The 25221-nt window shown below is 43.6% G+C and overlaps 1 protein-coding gene across 1 annotated transcript; it reads left to right on the top strand.

Annotated features, from left to right (window-relative positions):
• The first annotated feature begins 812 nt into the window (after nt 1-812).
• Nucleotides 813-13747, top strand: LOC122919855. Its single transcript, XM_044269044.1, has 3 exons — nt 813-819; nt 10213-10346; nt 12521-13747. Exons 1-3 carry the CDS (start codon nt 813-815, stop codon nt 13745-13747), a joined length of 1368 nt encoding a protein of 455 aa, XP_044124979.1.
• Nucleotides 13748-25221: the final 11474 nt, after the last annotated feature.

The following is a 25221-nucleotide window of genomic DNA, read 5'->3' as shown; positions in this document are numbered from 1 at the left end:
TGAAAGTCAGACATTGTTTTTCAACCATGCTTCAACAGAATTATGTAAAAAAATAAACTCATGAAACAGGCATGGACAAAAATGATGGTACCCCTAACTTAATATTTTGTTGCGCAACCTTTTGAGGCAATCACTGCAATCAAACGCTTCCTGTAACTGTCAATGAGACATCTGCACCTCTCAGCAGGTATTTTGGCCCACTCCTCATGAGCAAACTGCTCCAGTTGTGTCCGGTTTGAAGGGTGCCTTTTCCAGACTGCATGTTTCAGCTCCTTCCAAAGATGCTCAATAGGATTGAGGTCAGGGCTCATAGAAGGCCACTTTAGAATAGTCCAATTTTTTCCTCTTAGCCATTCTTGGGTGTTTTTAGCGGTGTGTTTTGGGTCATTGTCCTGTTGCAAGACCCATGACCTGCGACTGAGACCAAGCTTTCTGACACTGGCTAGTACATTTCTCTCTAGAATTCCTTGATAGTCTTGAGATTTCATTGTACCCTGCACAGATTCAAGACACCCTGTGCCAGACGCAGCAAAGCAGCCCCAGAACATAACAGAGCCTCCTCCATGTTTCACAGTAGGGACAGTGTTCTTTTCTTGATATGCTTCATTTTTTCGTCTGTGAACATACAGCTGATGTGCCTTGGCAAAAACTTCGATTTTTGTCTCATCTGTCCACAGGACATTCTCCCAGAAGCTTTGTGGCTTGTCAACATGTAGTTTGGCATATTCCAGTCTTGCTTTTTTATGATTCGTTTTCAACAATGGTGTCCTCCTTGGTCGTCTCCCATGTAGTCCACTTTGGCTCAAACAACGATGGATGGTGAGATCTGACACTGATGTTCCTTGAGCATGAAGTTCACCTTGAATCTCTTTAGAAGTCTTTCTAGGCTCTTTTGTTACCATTCGGATTATCCGTCTCTTAGATTTGTCATCAATTTTCCTCCTGCGGCCACGTCCAGGGAGGTTGGCTACAGTCCCATGGATCTTAAACTTATGAATAATATGTGCAACTGTACTCACAGGAACATCTAGTTGCTTGGAGATGGTCTTATAGCCTTTACCTTTAACATGCTTGTCTATAATTTTCTTTCTGATCTCTTGAGACAGCTCTTTCCTTTGCTTCCTCTGGTCCATGTCGAGTGTGGTACACACCATATCACCAAACAACACAGTGATTACCTGGAGCCATATATATAGGCCCAATGGCTGATTACAAGGTTGTAGACACCTGTGATGCTAATTAGTGGACACACCTTGAATTAACATGTCCCTTTGGTCACATTATGTTCTGTGTTTTCTAGGGGTACCATCATTTTTGTCCATGCCTGTTTCATGAGTTTATTTTTTTACATAATTCTGTTGAAGCATGGTTGAAAAACAATGTCTGACTTTCATTGGTTAACATTTATAGAATTTTAATTTATTATTACTTTTGTCAGATTAAAGTTATTTCTGTGACCATTGTGACTTTTTCTTTCATTGACCAAAGGGTACCAACAATTTTGTCCACGTCTGTATAATACCGCCAGTTGGTCCCCGGTTATCTTTGGAGTGTTTTGACACTCCGGCTGGTATCTGTCACCACCACTTCTGTGAGAAGGTCTGACAGATGTTCTTTGTTTTGGTTTCACTTTCTCATCTCAGAAATTTCCTTCTCCCAGGTGTCACCTATTTAGACTAATCCTCTTTCCTTTATATTCCCTCCCATACTGCCTCAGTATGGGAGGGAATATAAAGTGCAGGAAGTGCAGGAAGCCGGTGGTCGTGTCCCCTCACTATTATAGGGTTTTCAGATGTCACACAGTCTAGGTACGTGGGCATGCAATCGTCTACCTCTGAAACCCTTGTTTGTGCTTAGCAGTCAGGGTGAGCTCTTAGGGTTTTATAGGGGTCACCTATATGCTCCTTAGTTTGGGATCAAGCCAGTCGGACGTTTATTCATAACTTCCAGCTATCTGCAACATCATCCGTGACACTATCGCTTTGTTTAGTGGGCGGGCAGTGTGGGCGGGGTTGAGCTGTGGCTAGCTGCGCCCTCTCCATGCCATTGGCCGACTCAGGGGCTTGATCCAACCTAGGGGAGGGGCCTCCTCCTCATAACCTGAGCACCTCAGCGGCCGCGTACGGCCATTCTAGCGCAGCTGCCGCTGACCTCAGAACACGAGGCGGTTGGCGTTCTTATTTGTCTTCAGCCCAGATATTTTAGTGCTCCCGAGGACCCCGACTTAGGGTGAAACGCGTAGAGCAGGATTGGGGGCTAAGATGCTAGACAGTTAATGGGAGATTGATTCGTGCCCACATAAAAGATACTGGGTGCATCCCGTCACTGTAATGTGGATGCATACTGGGATGTGAGCAGATGTTTATCAATCTCCTTTAGGACATAGGGCAGAGAGTCTCTTTTGGTAGGGTACCTACAGCAAGAATTGCAGCCCATATGTCAGCTCAATTAGCCGCTTGCACCAGCAGGTAATACTGTGACCACACTTAGCTAGTGGTGTTGACCTTTGGTAACCAGACTGGTTTATTAGAGGTGCAATAACCACCACTTGTCAGTGCTTATGGTATGGTCATAGTTCTAAGTGGTGTATATGGTGGACTCGTTGTTCCACATGTGAGCGTCCAGTTACACAGATTTTTAGCGACACAGCTTTTCAGTACATCAGACTCACTTCTGAACTGGTCTCTCACTTGTGGATAGTCGTCCATTAATTAGATAGAATTTGTGTTGTCCCTCCTTGTATTTTATTAATATTCAATAAAGGTGATTTGATCATTTTTTCACAACGTTCCTTCATTCAGTGACATTTAGACTGGACTAACACCCTGACTCCCTCCTATTCTTATATAAAGCATTGTTTCTCAGCGCCCGGATTTAAAAATATACCACAGAATGAATACCGGTGGTAAATCTTGATGCACTGACACAAATTACATCACCTGCTCAATACTAAGCAAATCCTGAAAACATGACCGGCAGGTGAGCCCTGAGGACTGGAGTAGATGGAGGCCCCATCTAGTGGTGACAAATGAAGCATACAGCATTATCCCCAAAAAAATATCCAGCCTCTTATCTACAGTAGTACCAGGAGCTTTACACATTGCATTGCACTTTGCAATGGTTTGCGACTGTCTTGGAGCAGGAGACCGCATACACCTCCATTTAAAGACAAGCTTGACTTGCGACTAAGCCCATAGGTCTGTAATACCTAGAAAGATAAGACTTCACAAATGCAAATAACATTTCAATAACCTCATAAAGGACAAGGGTTACACACAACAATAAGCATATAAATCATAAATTCTAAAATACACATTGATCTGGGGCGTTGTGACTTCTCTGCGTGACGGTGATAAAATGGGGTGTGGATCTTTTTAGGGCACAGCCCATGACAAAGTCCTGGATATAAGTTAAGGCAAAGTCCATCCCTGGTTATCAGCTATGTATAATCCATTACAGTAGGTAGTATTACTAATCCATCACGGTAGGTAGTATTTGTAATCCATCACAGTAGGCTTTAACACAAAAATGGCTCAGTACATTTACAGGAATGCCCAATATAGATAGATTTTATTATGTTTTACTACGATGAAATAAAAACCTTTGAAAAAATTTTTTTTGCATTGCTATATTAGAACACATAATTTTGTTTTTGTCTTAAAATAATTTTTTATCATTTTTAGTTTTTATTAAGCCACATACACTCACCTCAAGAATTATTAGGAACACCATACTAATACAGTGTTGGACCCCCTTTCGCCTTCAGAACTGCCTTAATTCTACGTGGCATTGATTCCACAAGGTGCTGATAGCATCTTTAGAAATGTTGGCCCATATTGATAGAATAGCATCTTGCAGTTGATGGAGATTTGAGGGATGCACATCCAGGGCACGAAGCTCCCGTTCCACCACATCCCAAAGATGCTCTATTGGGTTGAGATCTGGTGACTGTGGGGGCCATTTTAGTGCAGTGAACTCATTGTCATGTTAAAAAAAAAACAATTTGAAATGATTTGAGCTTTGTGACATGGTGCATTATCCTGCTGGAAGTAGCCATCAGAGGATGGGTACATGGTGGTCATGAAGTGATGGACAAGGTCAGAAACAATGCTCAGGTAGCCCGTGGCATTTAAACGATGGCTAATTGGCACTAAGGGGCCTAAAGAAACAGAAAACATCCCCCACACCATTGCACCACCACCACCAGCCTGCACAGTGGTAACAAGGCATGATGGATACATGTTCTCATTCTGTTTACGCCAAATTTGGACTCTACCATTTGAATGTCTCAACAGAAATCGAGACTCATCAGACCAGGCAACATTTTTCCAGTCTTCAACAGTCCAGTTTTGGTGAGCTCGTGCAAATTGTAGCCTCATTTTCCTATTTGTAGTGGAGATGAGTGGTACCCGGTGGGGTCTTCTGCTGTTGTAGCCCATCCGCCTCAAGGTTGTGCGTGTTGTGGCTTCACAAATGCTTTGCTGCATACCTCGGTTGTATCGAGTGGTTATTTCAGTCAACGTTGCTCTTCTATCAGCTTGAATCAGTCGGCCCATTCTCCTCTGACCTCTAGCATCCACAAGGCATTTTCGCCCACAGGACTGACGCATACTGGATGTTTTTCCCTTTTCACACCATTCTTTGTAAACCCTAGAAATGGTTGTGCGTGAAAATCCCAGTAACTGAGCAGATTGTGAAATACTCAGACCGGCCCGTCTGGCACCAACAACCATGCAACGCTCAAAATTGCTTAAATCACCTTTCTTTCCCATTCTGACATTCAGTTTGGAGTTCAGGAGATTGTCTTGACCAGGACCACAACCCTACATGCATTGAAGAAACTGCCATGTGATTGGTTGACTAGATAATCGCATTAATGAGAAATAGAACAGGTGTTCCTAATAATTCTTTAGGTGAGTGTATGACTTTATGTTTAAATTATGTTTTTGAAAGGGGGGGTTGATTTTAAAAAATGTCAAAGAACAATTTAATTTTGTTTTCTATTACAGTTAGAGTTGAGTGGACACCTGGCTGTTTTTTTCACAAAAAAGTTCGAGTTCAGGACCCGAACTTGTCCCCGAACCTCATTGAAGTCAATGGGAACCCGAACTTTGGAGCACTAAAATGGCTCTAAAAAAGTTATGGAAAGGGCTAGAGGGCTGCAAATGGCATCAAAATGTGCAAACAAATATGGATAGGGATATGACTTAAAATAACATAAAATACGCAAAAATAAAAAATAATAATCTTGATCTAGGAGGACGAGGTCCATATGGAGTAGGAGGTTGAGGAGGCGGTGGAGGAGGAGGAGGTAGCCAACACTGGTTTTTGGTTTTAGTTTTTTGTATTTTTTTGTATTTTTTTATTAGAGTACACCCCAAAACGTTCCAAAACATTTGGAAATATAACCTGTGATAACCCCCTCCAGCCATGCTAAACAAACGTTTAGATAATACACTGGCTGCAGGGCAGGCCAGCACCTCCTAGACGTAAAGGGCAAGCTCAGGCCATGTGCCCAATTTGGAGACCCAGAAGTTGAAGGGGGAAGACCCATCAGTCAGTTTGTGTAGGCGTGTGCACATATACTACTCCACCATGTTGCTGAAATGCTGCCTCCTGCTAAGACGTTCCATATCAGCTGGTGGTGCTGGTTGTTGTGGCGTGCTGACAAAGCTTTTCCACATTTTGGCCATGCTAACCCTGCCTTCTGAGGTGCTGGCGGTGCCCCAGCTGCGTTGGAGACCTCTTCCTCCTCCTCTGCCTTCGCCTTGTGCTTCCACTGTGCCCCCGCTGTCAGGTGGGAATGCCACCAGCAGCACGTCTACCAGCGTGCGCTTGTACTCGCGCATCTTACGATCATACTCCAGTGACAGAATTAAGGATGGTACATTGTCCTTGTAACGGGGATCCAGCAGCATGGCCATTCAGTAATCAGCACAAGTTAGAATGTGGGCAACTCGGCGGTCGTTGGGGAGACACTGCAGCATGTAATCGCTCATGTGTGCCAGGCTGCCCAGAGGCAACGACAAGCTGTACTCTGTGGGAGGTGTATCATCTGTGTCCTCTGTATCCCCCCAGCCATGCACCAGTGATGGCCATGAGCCTGGTTTGGGTGCCACCCTGCTGTGAACACGGTTCCTTCTCCTCCATCTCCTCATCCTCCACCTCGTCATCCTCCAGAACTGTACCCTGGGTGGACAATTGTGTAATTGGCGTTTGTGGGTGCAGGAACCCACCCTCGGAACCACTTGTGAATGACTGGCCGGAAACCCTATGAAATAATCCCTCTTCCTTCTCCTCCTGTGCCACATCCTCTTCCATCATCGCCAGAAGCGTTTCTTCAAGTAGGCATAGAAGTGGGATAGTAACGCTGAGAACGGCGTTATCGGCACTGGCCATGTTGGTGGAGTACTCGAAACAGCGCAACAAGGCACACAGGTCTCACATGGAGGCCCAGTCATTGGTGGCGAAGTGGTGCTGTTCCGCAGAGTGACTCACCTGTGGGTGCTGCAGCTGAAACTCCACTATCGCCTGCTGCTGCTCGCACAGTCTGGCCCGCATGTGCCAGGTGGAGTTCCACCTTGTGGGCACGTCGCATATGAGGCGTTGAGCGGGAAGGCCGAAGTTACACTGCAGAGCTGACAGGCGAGCAGGAGCAGGGTGAGAACGCTGAAAGCGCGCACAGACGGCCTGCATTTTCTGCAGCAGCTCTGACATATTGGGGTAATTTTTAAGGAACCTCTGCACCACCAAATTCGGCACATGCACCAGGCAAGGGATGTGTGTCAAACCGGCTAGTCCCAGAGTTGCTATGAGATTTTGCCCATTATCGCACACCACCAGGCCGGGCTTGAGGCTCACTGGCACCAACCACTCATCGGTCTATTGTTCCATGCCCGTCTACAGCTCCTGTGCGGTGTGGGGTTTGTCCTCAAACAGATACGTTTTAAAACTGCCTTCTGTCGTTTACCCCTGAGTGTGCTGAAGTTGGTGGTGAAAGTGTTACGATGACCGGATGAGGAGGCGGTAGAGGATGAGGAACTGGAGTAGGAGGAGGAAGCAACAGGAGGCAAAGAGAAGCACCCTGCAATCCTTGGTGGTGGAAGGACATGCGCCAAACTGCTATCCGCCTCAGGCCCAGTCGCCACTGCATTTACCCAGTGTGCATTTAGGGAGATATAACGTCCCTTACTGGTCCACGTATCCGTAGTTAGGTCCACCTTGCCACAGATGGCGTTGCGCAGTGCACACCTGATTTTGTCTCCCACTTGATTGTGCAGGGAAGGGATGGCTCACCTGGAAAAGTAGTGGCAGCTGGGCACGACGTACTGTGGAACAGCCACCGCCATAAGGCTTTTAAAACTGTCTGTCTCCACCAGACAGAATTGCATCATTTCAAAGGCCAGTAATTTTGAAATGCTGGCATTCAGGGATCGCGGGTGGGTAGGGGGGTACTTCCACTCCAGTGTTTGGGAGATAGCTGAACGCTTCCATGGGTCATTGTGGAGATGCTTGGTGACCCAGGTGGTGGCGTTGCTGGGAGATCCTCTGTTTGCGGGGTGGCAGGTGCCACTGTCACTCCAGAGGTGGATGAAGAGGCCAAGACTGCAGCAGAAGAGGAAGCAGTTCAGTTTTCAGTTTTTCAGTTCACTTTACAGTTCGGGTTCGCTCAACCCCAATTACAGTATTAATAGTTCTGGCATTTTCGGATGTGGCAGTACCAATAATGTTTATTTTTTGTTTTATTTTTATATGTAAAATTGGGAAAGTAAAGTGTTTAAATGTGTAATATTTTAGCTTTTATATTTTTTAAAACCTTTCTTTTTTTAATTTAAAATGTAAAAATTCATCAACCTCTGGCCCTCCAGCTGTTCTGAAACAGCATCTACAGGTCCTTCTCAAAAAAATAGCATATTGTGATAAAGTTCATTATTTTCTGTAATGTACTGATAAACATTAGACTTTCATATATTTTAGATTCATTACACACAACTGAAGTAGTTCAAGCCTTTTATTGTTTTAATATTGATGATTTTGGCATACAGCTCATGAAAACCCAAATTTCCTATCTAAAAAAATTAGCATATTTCATCCGACCAATAAAAGAAAAGTGTTTTTAATACAAAAAAATAATAAATTTCAAATAATTATGTTCAGTTATGCACTCAATACTTGGTCGGGAATCCTTTTGCAGAAATCACTGCTTCAATGCGGCGTGGCATGGAGGCGATCAGCCTGTGGCACTGCTGAGGTGTTATGGAGGCCCAGGATGCTTCGATAGCGGCCTTAAGCTCATCCAGAGTGTTGGGTCTTGCGTCTCTCAACTTTCTCTTCCCAATATCCCACAGATTCTCTATGGGGTTCAGGTCAGGAGAGTTAGCAGGCCAATTGAGCACAGTAATACCATGGTCAGTAAACCATTTACCAGTGGTTTTGGCACTGTGAGCAGGTGCCAGGTCGTGCTGAAAAATGAAATCTTCATCTCCATAAAGCTTTTCAGCAGATGGAAGCATGAAGTGCTCCAAAATCTCCTGATAGCGGCTGCATTGACCCTGCCCTTGATAAAACACAGTGGACCAACACCAGCAGCTGACATGGCACCCCAGACCATCACTGACTGTGGGGACTTGACACTGGACTTCAGGCATTTTGGCATTTCCCTCTCCCCAGTCTTCCTCCAGACTCTGGCACCTTGATTTCCGAATGACATGCAAAATTTGCTTTCATCCGAAAAAAGTACTTTGGACCACTGAGCAACAGTCCAGTGCGGCTTCTCTGTAGCCCAGGTCAGGCGCTTCTGCCGCTGTTTCTGGGGAATGCGGCACCTGTAGCCCATTTCCTGCACACGCCTGTACACGGGGGCTCTGGATGTTTCTACTCCAGACTCAGTCCACTGCTTCCGCAGGTCCCCCAAGGTCTGGAATCGTCCTTCTCCACAATCTTCCTCAGGGTCCGGTCACCTCTTCTCGTTGTGCAGCGTTTTCTGCCACACTTTTTCCTTCCCACAGACTTCCCACTGAGGTGCCTTGATACAGCACTCTGGGAACAGCCTATTCGTTCAGAAATTTCTTTCTGTGTCTTACCCTCTTGCTTGAGGGTGTCAATGATGGCCTTCTGGACAGCAGTCAGGTCGGCAGTCTTACCCATGATTGCGGTTTTGAGTAATGAACCAGGCTGGGAGTTTTTAAAAGCCTCAGGAATCTTTTGCAGGTGTTTACAGTTAATTAGTTGATTCAGATGATTAGGTTAATAGCTCGTTTAGAGAACCTTTTCATGATATGCTAATTTTTGGAGATAGGAATTTTGGGTTTTCATGAGCTGTATGCCAAAATCATCAATATTAAAACAATAAAAGGCTTGAACTACTTCAGTTGGTGTGTAATGAATCTAAAATATATGAAAGTCTAATGTTTATCAGTACATTACAGAAAATAATGAACTTTATCACAATATGCTAATTTTTTGAGAAGGACCTGTATAATCTTTCTTTCACTTCTATGGAGTTACATGAACAACCAAGCACGTGTGCTTGCTGGGAGTTGTAGTATAACCAATATTCTTCTTCCGATAGACTATGAACCAGAAATCTCAAATGGCTAATATTTTAGTCAACCCGTGGGAAGTCATTCAGGTTTTAGCTCACATTGCGTTCAGAACTTCTAAGTTAAGTTTTCCTGTTCCAAATTTAGAAATTGGCTGCTTATCAGGGTTCCCACAAGTGGCATTGTGTACCATGTATACTGTTTTAATTGTTTTTAACTTATGGTGCTACTTTACTAATAAAGTTTTGTACTTTATAATTTTACTGGGTAATTTTATGAATTGATTATTATATTAATATTTTAAGTTATTGCTGGCAATTTTGTACAAACTTTTCTTTAGTTTTCTTATCCTTTGGTTTGGTTTCATGAGGAGACGTAGTCGAGTTTTTGTTACAAGAGTAGGCTCCCTATAGTCGCTGAAGAATGTGATATTTGTGGCTTTTAACCTGTATTGTATATCTTGATTGTCTGAGCATAGCAGATAGTGTGGGAGCTATATAATGTTTTACGACGTACCATACATGCACTTACGTCAATAAATACTTATCATTAACCAGTCCATTATACTGTGTGTCAGCTTACTAACATATCCTCCAGTTCTTCATACTGGTAACAGTATAGAGACTGCTCAACAACAACCCCTGGAACAGCTTCTGTTTTTATACGTTAGGACTTTCTAAGGAGAATGTTGGCGACTTTTCTGCTTGTTATGTAAAAATAATTGACCCTCAAGTCCGTGGCTATATAGAGAAGACTTCCTGCTTATCTGCTCCAAGATTCATCCAGTTCTCATGGACTTTAAAGGTGAGCGTCTCTGCACACTTTCTTCAGTGACCACCGGTTAGTCGACCTTTGAAACACATGGTGAGAAAAAACTGAAGTTAAGAGTTTTCTCCACTGCTATGTTTAATGACCTATCAATAGGTAATACATTTTTGATGGGGAAGGGTTTGGTGTTTCTCACTACTCTAACCCTGACCAAACCTGAGACTGAGGCAGTTCCAGTTTTGGTCAGAATGAGAGAGCTGGCCACACCTGCACAGTCTCTCTTCCTACAGTGCTTTACAGTAAAATTTGCCTCCTCTCTCTCAACCATAGCGATTCCTCTGCACCAATGATGATAAAAAGAACCTGAAACTCATCTAACGTATGCCTATGATGGGCACCTGGGTCCTCTTCTGTTTGCCTGCTGTCCACAGCCTGATTTATTGAAGCCATCACTCTGCCTGAGGTCCTCTGCATGCTCCCAAACTCGGGTAAGCCACAGGCTGGAGAACCCTATGACTTACCAGAGTAAACAGGGCAGGGAGACAATGTGCTCCACCATAATTTTTAACTGAATCTATGTCCTGGAGATGCAGATACAGTGATGCTTGCTTTGCCCTCTGGACCTGATTGCGGTTGACCCTGTGACAACCACCACAGCAAATGAGCTTCGATAAGGGAAGAACCTGGATGTTTGCTTTCGAAGGAGTAGATCATGTTTCGCACTCATTAATAAATAATAAAGGTATCAGATCTCAAAAATACTTTCATTCAGTGGGACTTGGGTTCAGTGAATCCTGCTCGCTCTTTCCCTGCTTTGGCAGCATCTCCCCATAGTTGAAGGGGAAGCCTCTTAAGAAAACAGCAGGATTTGGTCTCCGTTGCTGGGGTGACATGGCAGGCAGATAATACCACCCTGAGCACCATGTTGCTGATGGCTTAGGCTACATTCACATTAGCGTTTTTTGCGGATACGTCATGGATCTGCAAAAACGCTTCCGTTACAATAATACAACCGCATGCATCCGTCATGAACGGATAAGGTTTCATTATGTCTTCTATAGCCATGACGGATCCGTCATGAACACCATTGAAAGTCATTGTCATTGTGTCAGAGAAAATGAATCCGTCCCCATTGACTTACATTGTGTGTCAGGACAGATCCGTTTGGCTCCGCTTCGTCACGCGGACAGCAAAACGCTGCAGGCAGCGTTTTGGTGTCCGCCTCCAGAGCGGAATGGTGACTGAACGAAGGCAAACTGATGCATTCTGAGCAGATCCTTTTCCATTCAGAATGCATTGGGGCTGAACTATTCCGTTTTGGACCACTTCTGAGAGCCCATGACGGATCTCAGAAACTGAAAGCCAAAACGCGAGTATGAAAGAAGCCTTACCTCCATAAAGGGTGACATCATGATGTCCTGCTATTTTTCATGCCGCTAGTCAGCGTTATGAGAAATGTTATAAGATGGAAACCCTGCTTTGCAGTCTACCTTGACTTGAGGACAAGTTTCACAATAATAGTGGTTGACCTCTGATCCTCCGTTGTAACATTGTAGGATCCATAAAGACCAACCGAGTAAAGACTATGATTCAGAAGGGGGAAGGTCCGGTGAAGGACAACTAAGTTGAGACTGTTGATTGTTACTGTGGCTGAGGAGCGCACTACTAGGTCCTAGCCAAATGGGAGGTTGAGAGGGGGTCCCTCTGCATGATTCTCACAAGAATAAAAGGATTAGAAACCGGTTCAGTGGAGAGTCAACCCATGTATAGATGTTTGACGTTACAGTTTCGAGTACTACTGAGCCACAGAAAATATATTGAACCACATGAAGGAACCACCCATTGTGCTGCACCTGTTCATGTTTATTGCCACTATGGAGAAGCATTATGCTTCTCTGCTTGCATTATTGTAACTGTTATGTATGCTGTGCCTCAACTTGAGTACTTCTTCTTGGTTCTAACTTGACTATGTCAGCAAATCGTTTTTTCTGACCTCACCAGCCTGTACACCTTAACTAGATGGTTGACCACTTTCCTTTGCACAAGTTTTTCCTACTCACTCCTTCCTAATAGTAAATGTGTCCACTTTTCCTTGCAGATGTACATCATTAATATTCTTTTTGAACATTCATTTACAACCAATAAGAAGCTGTATTTGGCTATCATCACACTGAACATTATTTTCCTGGTTTGGAGTCTACCAAAGCTAGGAGCTGGACAAAGAGGCCAGAACCTTTTACAGGGATGTGATCATCCGTGTAGAAAACGATAAAAGCAATTTAATTTCCAATAACACAATCACACCTCTAGAAAACAATAAAATCTTCATCATAGCAGCTTATTATGATGGCAGAGAGTCCCGCCGAGTGCGTGTGTTGACCATTATCCACGAAGAAGATGTGAAGGAGCTATATTGTTGGTTTTACTGTTTGAATGACCTTGGATATTTCTCCGTAAAAGCAACCATAGAGATCCACTCCCAATGGTTTGGGTTTCCTTATGGTCCAGCAGATGTGGTCTGCCCTGAACCTCTGAACTGCTCTTCTCAGCACATCTCCATCCATTGGTCCAACATAACAAACCCAAGGCATGTTCCTGTCTTTGAGATAAAGAACCGCAATCCCCAGACTTTCTCGGCAAACTTCACAGTGTGTATCTCTACCATGTTTGGAAACCAGGACAACATATTGCAGTTTATCCAGGCCATAGAGATGTATCGTCTTCTAGGAGCCCAGAAGGTGGTCATCTACAAGAATGGCTGCAGTAAGGCCATGGGACGAGTCCTTGATTACTATGTCTCAAAAGGGGTTATAGAAATTGTATCTTGGCCAATAGACAAATTTTTGAGAACTTCTGTTGCCTGGCGCCAAAATATGAACCCTGAAAGCCAAATTGGTTATTACGGGCAGCTTGCAGCACTGAATGATTGTATGTACAGAAACATGTACAAAAGTCGATATGTCATCTTCAATGATGTGGACGAAATCATTTTGCCAAGACATAACACAACATGGGATGAAATGATGGAAGTCCTAGAGAAAACCTATCCAGATAAGGCTGCATACCTGGTAGAAAACCATTACTACCCAAAGAACATCACTGTGCCTAATTTTCAGACCGCTTTTCCTAAAAATGTACCAGGAACCAACATTCTTCAGCTGATATACTATGAGCCAGAAATTCCAAATGGCTTTAACGGCCGCAAGATGATAGTCAACCCACGGGAAGTCATTCAGGTGTTAGTTCACTCTGTATTAAAAGCTTATAAAAAAAGAGTTTTTGTTCCCAATGATATCGTAAGCCTGCACCATGGCCGGTCACCAAAGCAGCCAGATCTCCCACAGACATCTCTCATAAGAGACACGACCATATGGAAATACAATTCTACTCTTATTACAAATGTTAACAAGGTTTTGAGACAACTGAACTATCACTGAAATCCAGGTTCTGCGTATGTAGATAAGTGTGGCAATAATTTTTTATGCACCTGTCATGAAGGAGTCAAGGAGTTAAAGGGGTTGTGTAGGATTAGAAAAACATGGCTGTTTTCTTCCAGTAGCAACACCACCCATGTCCACAGATTGTGTATTATGCTGCAGCTCAGCCGCATTCTCTTCAATGTAGCAGAGAGTCAACACCGTATATAACTTGTCGACAGGTGTGGAGCTGTTTTTGGAAGAAGGCAGCCATGTTTTCTGAATTCTGGACAACCCCTTTAAAGGAACACTAAACCTAGAAATTAATGCTAAAATTAAACAAGACATATAGTTGCCCTCGCGGTTTGTCAGACTGCAGCACTTTCTGCATGTACCTGCTTTGTATTTTTTATTTTATTTTTTGCTTTACTTCAGGCTGGACACTTCTGCTCCAGCCACTTGTCTTACAGTTTGCAACTGACAGTGAGAAGGAGTCATCAAAGTGTGATAGGTGCTGATCCCACGTCTGGAACCCACACCAGAACGGGCCCCTGAAGTGAACAGACAGCAGCTGCACACGTACGGCCACCCTCTGTTCACCACTATGGGAGCTCTGAAAATAGCTGAGGGCACTCGCTTAGCTTTGGAAGTCCCATAGCAGCAAATGGAGGGCATGTAGCACATGTGTAGTATGCTCTCCTTCACTTCAGGGGCCTGTTCTGGAGATAGGAGCGGGTCCCAGAGGCGGGACCTGCAACTGTCTGACATTGATGGCATGTCCTAGCAATAATCCATTAAAGGGTTTGTCTCATCATGGACAATGGGGGCATATTGCTAGGACCCGCACCTATATCGAGAACGGAGCCCCGCAAGTGAAGAAGGGTGCACTGCGCATGCGCAGCTATCCTCCATTTATTTTCTATGGGGTCGGTGAAAATAGCCAAACGCTAGCTCGGCTATTTCCGTCGGCCCCATAGAAATGAATGGGAGTGGGGGCCGCGCATGCGCGGTACGCTCTCATTCACTTCTATGGGGAGCCGGCTTGGTGGTGGCCGGACCGAAGTCCTCCAGCCACCACCTTGCGGGGCTCCGTTCTCTATATAGGTGCGGGTCCCAGCGGTGGGACCTGCACTTATAAGACAATGGGGGCATATCCTAGCGATATGCCCCCATTATCTATGATGAGACAACCCCTTTAATGTCCCAGATGGGACAACCCCTTTAAAGTAGTTTTCTGACATTTAGATATTGATGACCTATCTCAGGATAGGGGATCCAACACATAGCATAATATAACGTGTATGTAGACTGTATATATTTTGACATCTTTACCATCAAGATGAGAATCACCTAGTGTTGGACTGGCCCACCAGAGTACTAAAGAATCCTCCGGCAGACCTATGCTCTGATACCATAGTGGGTCCCAAAGGTCCAGGAGAAAAACATTTGGAGCAAATAACTTGCCACTAGGGTCTGTTTTAGTGATGAGCGAATCGCTTTGTTCTTCTGAACAAACTGTCTGTCTTTAAGGGTCTGTCCCTCTACAGACGATTCCTGACTGTCTTGGCAGATAAACATGGCTGCACATCTCATGCAGCCATAATAATCTTGCACATGCGCAGTTACTGCGAATATCGTTGCACGTGCAAATGATATGCCAACAAAAATTAATTAGCAATTGTCCTTGCGCCTCTAAAATTCGTTGATGTGGATTTGCAGGCATATCATCCGCGCATGCGCCCACACTCGAAGTATCGGAGCATGTGTGAGATTATCAAGGCCAAGTGTGTAAAGCTGTGGGGATGATCCTTCACAAATTTAAATTTGTGCAGATGAACGAATTGATTCTATTTCTTTAAATCACCACCTATTACACTTTATAGATGATATGGGGTTGGGCTTTGAGTATAATGTCCTCTGATGGGCCAAAGGAACCCCAATCCAATTGTTATTTCATCTTTACCGTTACTCTTGATTGGACCTACCATTTGTCTCATATTTTCTGTTATTGTCATATATTCTGAATTATTATTTGTCTACAGTTTGATGGAAACAATATCATCCTTAATACCAAAGTATTGCAATACAAGTTTTAGATTTGTTTTGCTACATATTAAAATTTATTATAAAGAAAAAAAAAAATAAGGCTATGTACGCCTTCAGAGGCAATTTTAAAAAAATGATTGCATGTTACTCATTTTGGGCTAAAAATTATTTTTTATATTGGTCTTTATTAAAAATATTGACCTGTTCTGTCACAAAGGGTTAAATGTCTAGCTATGTGAATCTCACCTTCACTTTGTGCCGTCATCTTATAAAACTTATTTCTAAACTCATAAACACTTATTTAGGAACTGAGCTATAATGAGTGTTTATAATGTCAGAGATCAGAGATAAAGGGTGCTACTAGCAGGGATGGCCAACCTGAGGCTCTCCAGCTGTTGCAAAACTACAACTCCCAGCATGCCCACACTGCCTACAGCTATCAGCCTACAGCAAAGCATGGTGGGAGTTGTAGTTTTCAGTAGTTGTAGTTGTGGTGCTTTCAGAAAACGGCTGATTGGTGGGTGTCCTGGGTGTCCACCGATCAGAATATATAAAAATCTCCAAAAACCCTTTTAAATCTTGGATCTACTTGGGTTGCAATATTTGGCATAAAAGCTAGATGGCTACATAGGGAATGTCATATGTCTACAAAGACATTCCTCTGCTTTGGTTTTTCTGCCTACAATTCCCAGCAAACTGCAACTGCCAGCATGCACACCTATTCGGCTGTTCTTTAAGAACAGCTATAGTGCAGGAGGTTGCTGATCCCTGTTCTAGATGGGTTCAGGAGCTGTGCCCGCCCGATCAGAGGCAGGGGCCCGGCTGTTCTTGATAGTCGAGCCCCTGCTGTATACGCCAGCATTAGACATATTAGGTATCACCGCATCCGTAATGACCAGCTTTATAAAAATATCACATGATCTACCCCGTCAGGGGAAAATAAATTAATAAAAATAGCGACAAAATATGCAATTATTTTTGTTACTTTGCCTTGCAAAAGAGTATTAGCAAGTGATTATTGTACCCCACATTGGTAACATTGAAAAAATCACCTAAAAAAAATTAGCCCCTACACAAGACGACAGAAAAAATAAATAAATGGCTTTCAGAGATGGCAACATAAAAACATTTTTTCTTTTTCAAAAAGGTTTTTTTTGTGTAAGATTGCAAACCAAATCGAAAATAATAGACATATTAGGTATTGTTGCATCCATAATGACATTCTCTATAAAAATATCTAATATCAGGTGAATGCTGTAAAAAAGAAAATTAAAAATGGTGTCACCTTGCCTTACAAAAAGCGTAATAGCGAGTGATCAAAAAGTACTATGTGCCCCACAATGGTACCAATGATAACGTCAAATCATCCCACAAAAAATGAGCCGCTACACAAGATAATTGACAGAAAAAAACAAAATAATGATTCTCGCAGAAAATGGTGACACAAAAATGTGTTTGTTCTCTCCAAAAATGTTTTGTGCAAAAGTGGTAAAATGTAAAAAAAACGATATAAAATTGGTATCTCTGTAATTGTACTGACCAGCAGAATAAAGGTAACATCATTTTTCCCGCATGGTGTTTGCAGCAATAACAAATCCCAGAAAGCAATGGCAGAGTTGCCTCCTTTTCTTTTTCCTGCTTCCTGAAAAGCTAAATAAAAAGTGATCAAAAAGTTGTATGTACCCCAAAATAGAACAGAATGATAAAGCTCTGCTGAGAGAAAAATAAAACGTATGGTTGTCAGAAAATGGCTGTACTGGTCTCCAGAGGCTGATCAATAGCAACATGGCGCTCGTAAACCATTCCACCAAAATCTGTCCTCCAAAAACCATATGGCACTCCTTCTCTTCTGATCCCTGCCGTGTGCCCAAACAGCAATTTATGACTACATATGTGGTGTTGCCATGTTCAGGAGAAAATGCTTAACAAACTTTGTGGTGCTTTTCTCCTGTTACCCTTTGTGAAAATGAAAAATGGGGAGCTTATGCAACATTTTATTGGAAGAAATTAAAAATTTTATTTTCACAGCCAAGTGTTTCTATGAAAATCCTGTGTGGTCAAAGTGGTCAGTACACCCCTCAATAAACTCCTTGAGGGGTGTAGTTTCCTGGTTGACATAGAAGAAAAACCTTGCGCAGGAGGTTATGCTTATGATAGTGTAAGCAACCAGAGCAGCTGTACATATTAATTGCCAACAAAATAAAATAAAAAAACAAAACAAAGGAACAATATGTAACCGGTGATGGAATTTTTTTTATAAATAAAGGTTACACAAATCGACTCAAATTTACCTTTAATATAAAGTACATTGTGTCACGAGAAAATATTCTCTGAATCACTTGGATAAGTAAAAGCATTCCAAAGTTATTACCACATAAACTTACAGAGTAAGCCCCCTTCACACGAGCGAGTTTTCCGCGTTGGTGCAATGCGTGACGTGAACGCATAGCACCCGCACCGAATCCTGACCCATTAATTTCAATGTTGCACCACAACTACTGCATTTTTTTTTTTAGCATCAGTTCTGCATTGCATAAAAAACACAGCATGAAAAATTATATAGCAAGATTATTTAAACATAATTAAATCTTGGCAATACCAAGGTTGCAATATTGGGTATAAAAGCTAGATGGCTACAGAGGGGATGTTGTGTATCTGGACAAAGGTATTCCTCTGTTTTGGTTTTCCTGCCCAGAGTATACGAATTGCATCCAGATGCGAGCTATCTAATGTATAAAGCTGAGTGTATGTGTGTATGTCCGCTAAAGGAATCCGCACCGTTGCATTTACAATTACGAAGGTACATAGGGTATCCAGGAAGGTTATGAGATTGGGTCTCAGATCTCTAGCACGTACCGTTCCTGAGATATTCCCCAAAAATGCATTAGACAATAGAAGCCTGGTCACATGACTCCTATCAGCCAATAGAAGCTTGCAGACCCTTAGTCTCCACATACACACAGTTTTACACACCCGCCATTTTTCTTCACTGCTGTAGGTTAGCTTTAACCACCTCCCGAACGCTGTACGCACATATGCGTCCGGGAGGTGGTTGCTTTACTCCTCCTGGACGCATATACGCGTCCTCTCGCGAGACGCAAGATTTCCTGTGAACACGCGCACACAGGCGCGCGCGCTCACAGGAACGGAAGGTAAGCGAGTGGATCTCCAGCCTGCCAGCGGCGATCGCTCGCTGGCAGGCTGAAGATGTGATTTTTTTAACCCCTAACAGGTATATTAGATGCTGTTTTGATAACAGCGTCTAATATACCTGCTACCTGGTCCTCTGGTGGTCCCTTTTGTTTGGATCGACCACCAGAGGACACAGGCAGCTCTGTAAAGTACCACAAAACACTACACTACACTACACCCCCCCCCCCCCGTCACTTATTAACGCTTTATGAACCACTGATCACTCCTGATCACCCCATATAGACTCCCTGATCACCCCCTGTCATTGATCACCCCCCTGTCATTGATCACCCCCCTGTAAGGCTCCATTCAGAGGTCCGTATGATTTTTACAGATCCACTGATACATGGATCGGATCCGCAAAACACATGCGGACCTCTGAATGGAGCCTTACAGGGGGGTGATCAATGACAGAGGGGTGATCACCCATACAGATTCCCTGATCACCTCCGTCATTGATCACCCCCTGTAAGGCTCCATTCAGACGTCCGTATGATTTTTACGGATCCACTGATACATGGATCGGATCCGCAAAACACATGCGGACGTCTGAATGGAGCCTTACAGGTGTGTGATCAATGACAAGGGGGTGATCACGCATATAGACTTCCTGATCACTTCCCTGTCATTGATCACCTCCGTCATTGATCACCCCCCCGTAAGGCTCCATTCAGACGTCCGTATGATTTTTACGGATCCACTGATGCATGGATCGGATCCGCAAAACACATGCGGACGTCCTGCTTCCTGAAAAGCTAAATAAAAAGTGATCAAAAAGTTGTATGTACCCCAAAATAGAACAGAATGATAAAGCTCTGCTGAGAGAAAAATAAAACGTATGGTTGTCAGAAAATGGCTGTACTGGTCTCCAGAGGCTGATCAATAGCAACATGGCGCTCGTAAACCATTCCACCAAAATCTGTCCTCCAAAAACCATATGGCACTCCTTCTCTTCTGATCCCTGCCGTGTGCCCAAACAGCAATTTATGACTACATATGTGGTGTTGCCATGTTCAGGAGAAAATGCTTAACAAACTTTGTGGTGCTTTTCTCCTGTTACCCTTTGTGAAAATGAAAAATGGGGAGCTTATGCAACATTTTATTGGAAGAAATTAAAAATTTTATTTTCACAGCCAAGTGTTTCTATGAAAATCCTGTGTGGTCAAAGTGGTCAGTACACCCCTCAATAAACTCCTTGAGGGGTGTAGTTTCCTGGTTGACATAGAAGAAAAACCTTGCGCAGGAGGTTATGCTTATGATAGTGTAAGCAACCAGAGCAGCTGTACATATTAATTGCCAACAAAATAAAATAAAAAAACAAAACAAAGGAACAATATGTAACCGGTGATGGAATTTTTTTTATAAATAAAGGTTACACAAATCGACTCAAATTTACCTTTAATATAAAGTACATTGTGTCACGAGAAAATATTCTCTGAATCACTTGGATAAGTAAAAGCATTCCAAAGTTATTACCACATAAACTTACAGAGTAAGCCCCCTTCACACGAGCGAGTTTTCCGCGTTGGTGCAATGCGTGACGTGAACGCATAGCACCCGCACCGAATCCTGACCCATTAATTTCAATGTTGCACCACAACTACTGCATTTTTTTTTTTAGCATCAGTTCTGCATTGCATAAAAAACACAGCATGAAAAATTATATAGCAAGATTATTTAAACATAATTAAATCTTGGCAATACCAAGGTTGCAATATTGGGTATAAAAGCTAGATGGCTACAGAGGGGATGTTGTGTATCTGGACAAAGGTATTCCTCTGTTTTGGTTTTCCTGCCCAGAGTATACGAATTGCATCCAGATGCGAGCTATCTAATGTATAAAGCTGAGTGTATGTGTGTATGTCCGCTAAAGGAATCCGCACCGTTGCATTTACAATTACGAAGGTACATAGGGTATCCAGGAAGGTTATGAGATTGGGTCTCAGATCTCTAGCACGTACCGTTCCTGAGATATTCCCCAAAAATGCATTAGACAATAGAAGCCTGGTCACATGACTCCTATCAGCCAATAGAAGCTTACAGACCCTTAGTCTCCACATACACACAGTTTTACACACCCGCCATTTTTCTTCACTGCTGTAGGTTAGCTTTAACCACCTCCCGAACGCTGTACGCACATATGCGTCCGGGAGGTGGTTGCTTTACTCCTCCTGGACGCATATACGCGTCCTCTCGCGAGACGCAAGATTTCCTGTGAACACGCGCACACAGGCGCGCGCGCTCACAGGAACGGAAGGTAAGCGAGTGGATCTCCAGCCTGCCAGCGGCGATCGCTCGCTGGCAGGCTGAAGATGTGATTTTTTTAACCCCTAACAGGTATATTAGATGCTGTTTTGATAACAGCGTCTAATATACCTGCTACCTGGTCCTCTGGTGGTCCCTTTTGTTTGGATCGACCACCAGAGGACACAGGCAGCTCTGTAAAGTACCACAAAACACTACACTACACTACACCCCCCCCCCCGTCACTTATTAACGCTTTATGAACCACTGATCACTCCTGATCACCCCATATAGACTCCCTGATCACCCCCTGTCATTGATCACCCCCCTGTCATTGATCACCCCCCTGTAAGGCTCCATTCAGAGGTCCGTATGATTTTTACAGATCCACTGATACATGGATCGGATCCGCAAAACACATGCGGACCTCTGAATGGAGCCTTACAGGGGGGTGATCAATGACAGAGGGGTGATCACCCATACAGATTCCCTGATCACCTCCGTCATTGATCACCCCCTGTAAGGCTCCATTCAGACGTCCGTATGATTTTTACGGATCCACTGATACATGGATCGGATCCGCAAAACACATGCGGACGTCTGAATGGAGCCTTACAGGTGTGTGATCAATGACAAGGGGGTGATCACGCATATAGACTTCCTGATCACTTCCCTGTCATTGATCACCTCCGTCATTGATCACCCCCCCGTAAGGCTCCATTCAGACGTCCGTATGATTTTTACGGATCCACTGATGCATGGATCGGATCCGCAAAACACATGCGGACGTCTGAATGGAGCCTTACAGGGGGGTGATCAATGACAAGGGGGTGATCACGCATATAGACTTCCTGATCACTTCCCTGTCATTGATCACCTCCGTCATTGATCACCCCCCTGTAAGGCTCCATTCAGACGTCCGTATGATTTTTACGGATCCACTGATGCATGGATCGGATCCGCAAAACACATGCGGACGTCTGAATGGAGCCTTACAGGGGGGTGATCAATGACAAGGGGGTGATCACGCATATAGACTTCCTGATCACTTCCCTGTCATTGATCACCCCCCTGTCATTGATCACCCCCCTGTAAGGCTCCATTCAGAGGTCCGCATGTGTTTTGCAGATCCGATCCATGTATCAGTGGATCCGTAAAAATCATACGGACGTCTGAATGGAGCCTTACAGGGGGGTGATCAGGAAGTCTATATGGGTGATCACCCCTCTGTCATTGATCACCCCCCTGTAAGGCTCCATTCAGAGGTCCGCATGTGTTTTGCGGATCCGATCCATGTATCCGTGGATCTGTAAAAATCATACGGACGTCTGAATGGAGCCTTACAGGGGGGTGATCAGGGAGTCTATATGGGTGATCACCCCTCTGTCATTGATCACCCCCCTGTAAGGCTCCATTCAGAGGTCCGCATGTGTTTTGCGGATCCGATCCATGTATCAGTGGATCCGTAAAAATCATACGGACGTCTGAATGGAGCCTTACAGGGGGGTGATCAGGGAGTCTATATGGGTGATCACCCCTCTGTCATTGATCACCCCCCTGTAAGGCTCCATTCAGAGGTCCGCATGTGTTTTGCGGATCCGATCCATGTATCAGTGGATCTGTAAAAATCATACGGACGTCTGAATGGAGCCTTACAGGGGGGTGATCAATGACAGGGGGGTGATCAATGACAGGGGGGTTATCACCCCATATAGACTACCTGATCACCCCCCTGTCATTGATCACCCCCTGTAAGGCTCCATTCAGACATTTTTTTGGGCTCAAGTTAGCGGAAATTTTTTGTTTGTTTTTGTTTTTTCTTACAAAGTCTCATATTCCACTAACTTGTGTCAAAAAATAAAATCTCACATGAACTCACCATACCCCTCACGGAATCCAAATGCGTAAATTTTTTTAGACATTTATATTCCAGACTTCTTCTCACGCTTTAGGGCCCTAAAATGCCAGGGCAGTGTAAATACACCCCATGTGACCCCATTTCAGAAAGAAGACACCCCAAGGTATTCCGTGAGGGGCATATTGAGTCCATGAAAGATTGAAATTTTTGTCCCAAGTTAGCGGAAAGGGAGACTTTGTGAGAAAATACAAAAAAAAACAATTTCCGCTAACTTGTGCCAAAAAAAAAAATATTCTAGGAACTCGCCATGCCCCTCATTGAATACCTTGGGGTGTCTTCTTTCCAAAGTGGGGTCACATGTGGGGTATTTATACTGCCCTGGCTTTTTAGGGGCCCGAAAGCGTGAGAAGAAGTCTGGGATCCAAATGTCTAAAAATGCCCTCCTAAAAGGAATTTGGGCACCTTTGCGCATCTAGGCTGCAAAAAAGTGTCACACATCTGGTATCGCCGTACTCAGGAGAAGTTGGGGAATGTGTTTTGGGGTGTTATTTTACATATACCCATGCTGGGTGAGATAAATATCTTGGTCAAATGCCAACTTTGTATAAAAAAATTGGAAAAGTTGTCTTTTGCCAAAATATTTCTCTCACCCAGCATGGTTATATGTAAAATGACACCCCAAAACACATTCCCCAACTTCTCCTGAGTACGGCGATACTAGATGTGTGACACTTTTTTGCAGCCTAGGTGGGCAAAGGGACCCACATTCCAAAGTGCACCTTTCGGATTTCACCGGTCATTTTTTACAGATTTTGATTGCAAACTACTTCTCACACATTTGGGCCCCCAAATTGCCAGGGCAGTATAACTACGCCACAAGTGACCCCATTTTGGAAAGAAGACACCCCAAGGTATTCCGTGAGGGGCATGGCGAGTTCCTAGAATTTTTAATTTTTTGTCGCAAGTTAGTGGAATATGAGACTTTGTAAGGAAAAACAAAATAAATAAAAATCATCAGTTTCCGCTAACTTGTGACAAAAAATAAAATGTTCTATGAACTCACTATGCCCATCAGCGAATACCTTAGGGTGTCTACTTTCCGAAATGGGGTCATTTGTTGGGGTTTTCTACTGTTTGGGCATTGTAGAACCTCAGGAAACATGACAGGTGCTCAGAAAGTCAGAGCTGTTTCAAAAAGCGGAAATTCACATTTTTGTACCATAGTTTGTAAATGCTATAACTTTTACCCAAACATTTTTTTTTTATCAAAGACATGTAGAACAATAAATTTGGCGAAAAATTTATATATGGATGTCGTTTTTTTTTTGCAAAATTTTACAGCTGAAAGTGAAAAATGTCATTTTTTTGCAAAAAAATCGTTACATTCTGATTAATAACAAAAAAAGTAAAAATGTCAGCAGCAATAAAATACCACCAAATGAAAGCTCTATTAGTGAGAAGAAAAGGAGGTAAAATTCATTTGGGTGGTAAGTTGCATGACCGAGCGATAAACGGTGAAAGTAGTGTAGTGCAGAAGTGTAAAAAGTGGCCTGGTCATGAAGGGGGTTTCAGCTAGCGGGGTTGAAGTGGTTAAAGGGGCAGGGCACTGTGGATGACACTGTTAAGCAGGGGCGTTGCTAGGTTAAAACATTCGGGGCTTGGGCCCCTGATGTTTTGTCCCAGGCCCCGAATGTACTGCCTGCCTGCTAGATACAACTGTATTGCCATCCTCAGGACGTAAGGATGAGCTGAAGGACCTGTGATGACATCACAGTCCATGTGAACAGTTCTAAATGCAGTAGCTGAAAAAGACCTGCGATTATGTTACCGTCATGTGACCAGTGCAGGAGAGGACGGCTCAGCAGTGAAGAGAAGTCCTAGGAAGAAGCTGTGGTGGAGTCTACTAAGATGAGGAGAGGTAGATTACTCGAGAGGCAGAGCAATGTTGGGAGTTGAATGTTGAAAAGGTAATGTGATTTACATGAGACTGCATGGTATTTACATGGGACTGAATATTGAGTGGGTGATGTTATTTACATGGGACTGTATGTTGAAGGCGGCTAAGGAGGGGGTAATGTTATTTACGTGGAACTATATATTGAGGGAGGCAGGAGAGATGGTGTGATGTTATTTACATGGGACTGTATTTTAGAGG

The sequence above is a fragment of the Bufo gargarizans genome, chromosome 9 (assembly GCF_014858855.1).
Source record: "Bufo gargarizans isolate SCDJY-AF-19 chromosome 9, ASM1485885v1, whole genome shotgun sequence".
NCBI classification, from domain to species: Eukaryota; Metazoa; Chordata; class Amphibia; order Anura; family Bufonidae; genus Bufo; species Bufo gargarizans.
Note: the sequence above shows the minus strand (reverse complement) of the source record. Positions and strands in the feature narration are given on the sequence as shown.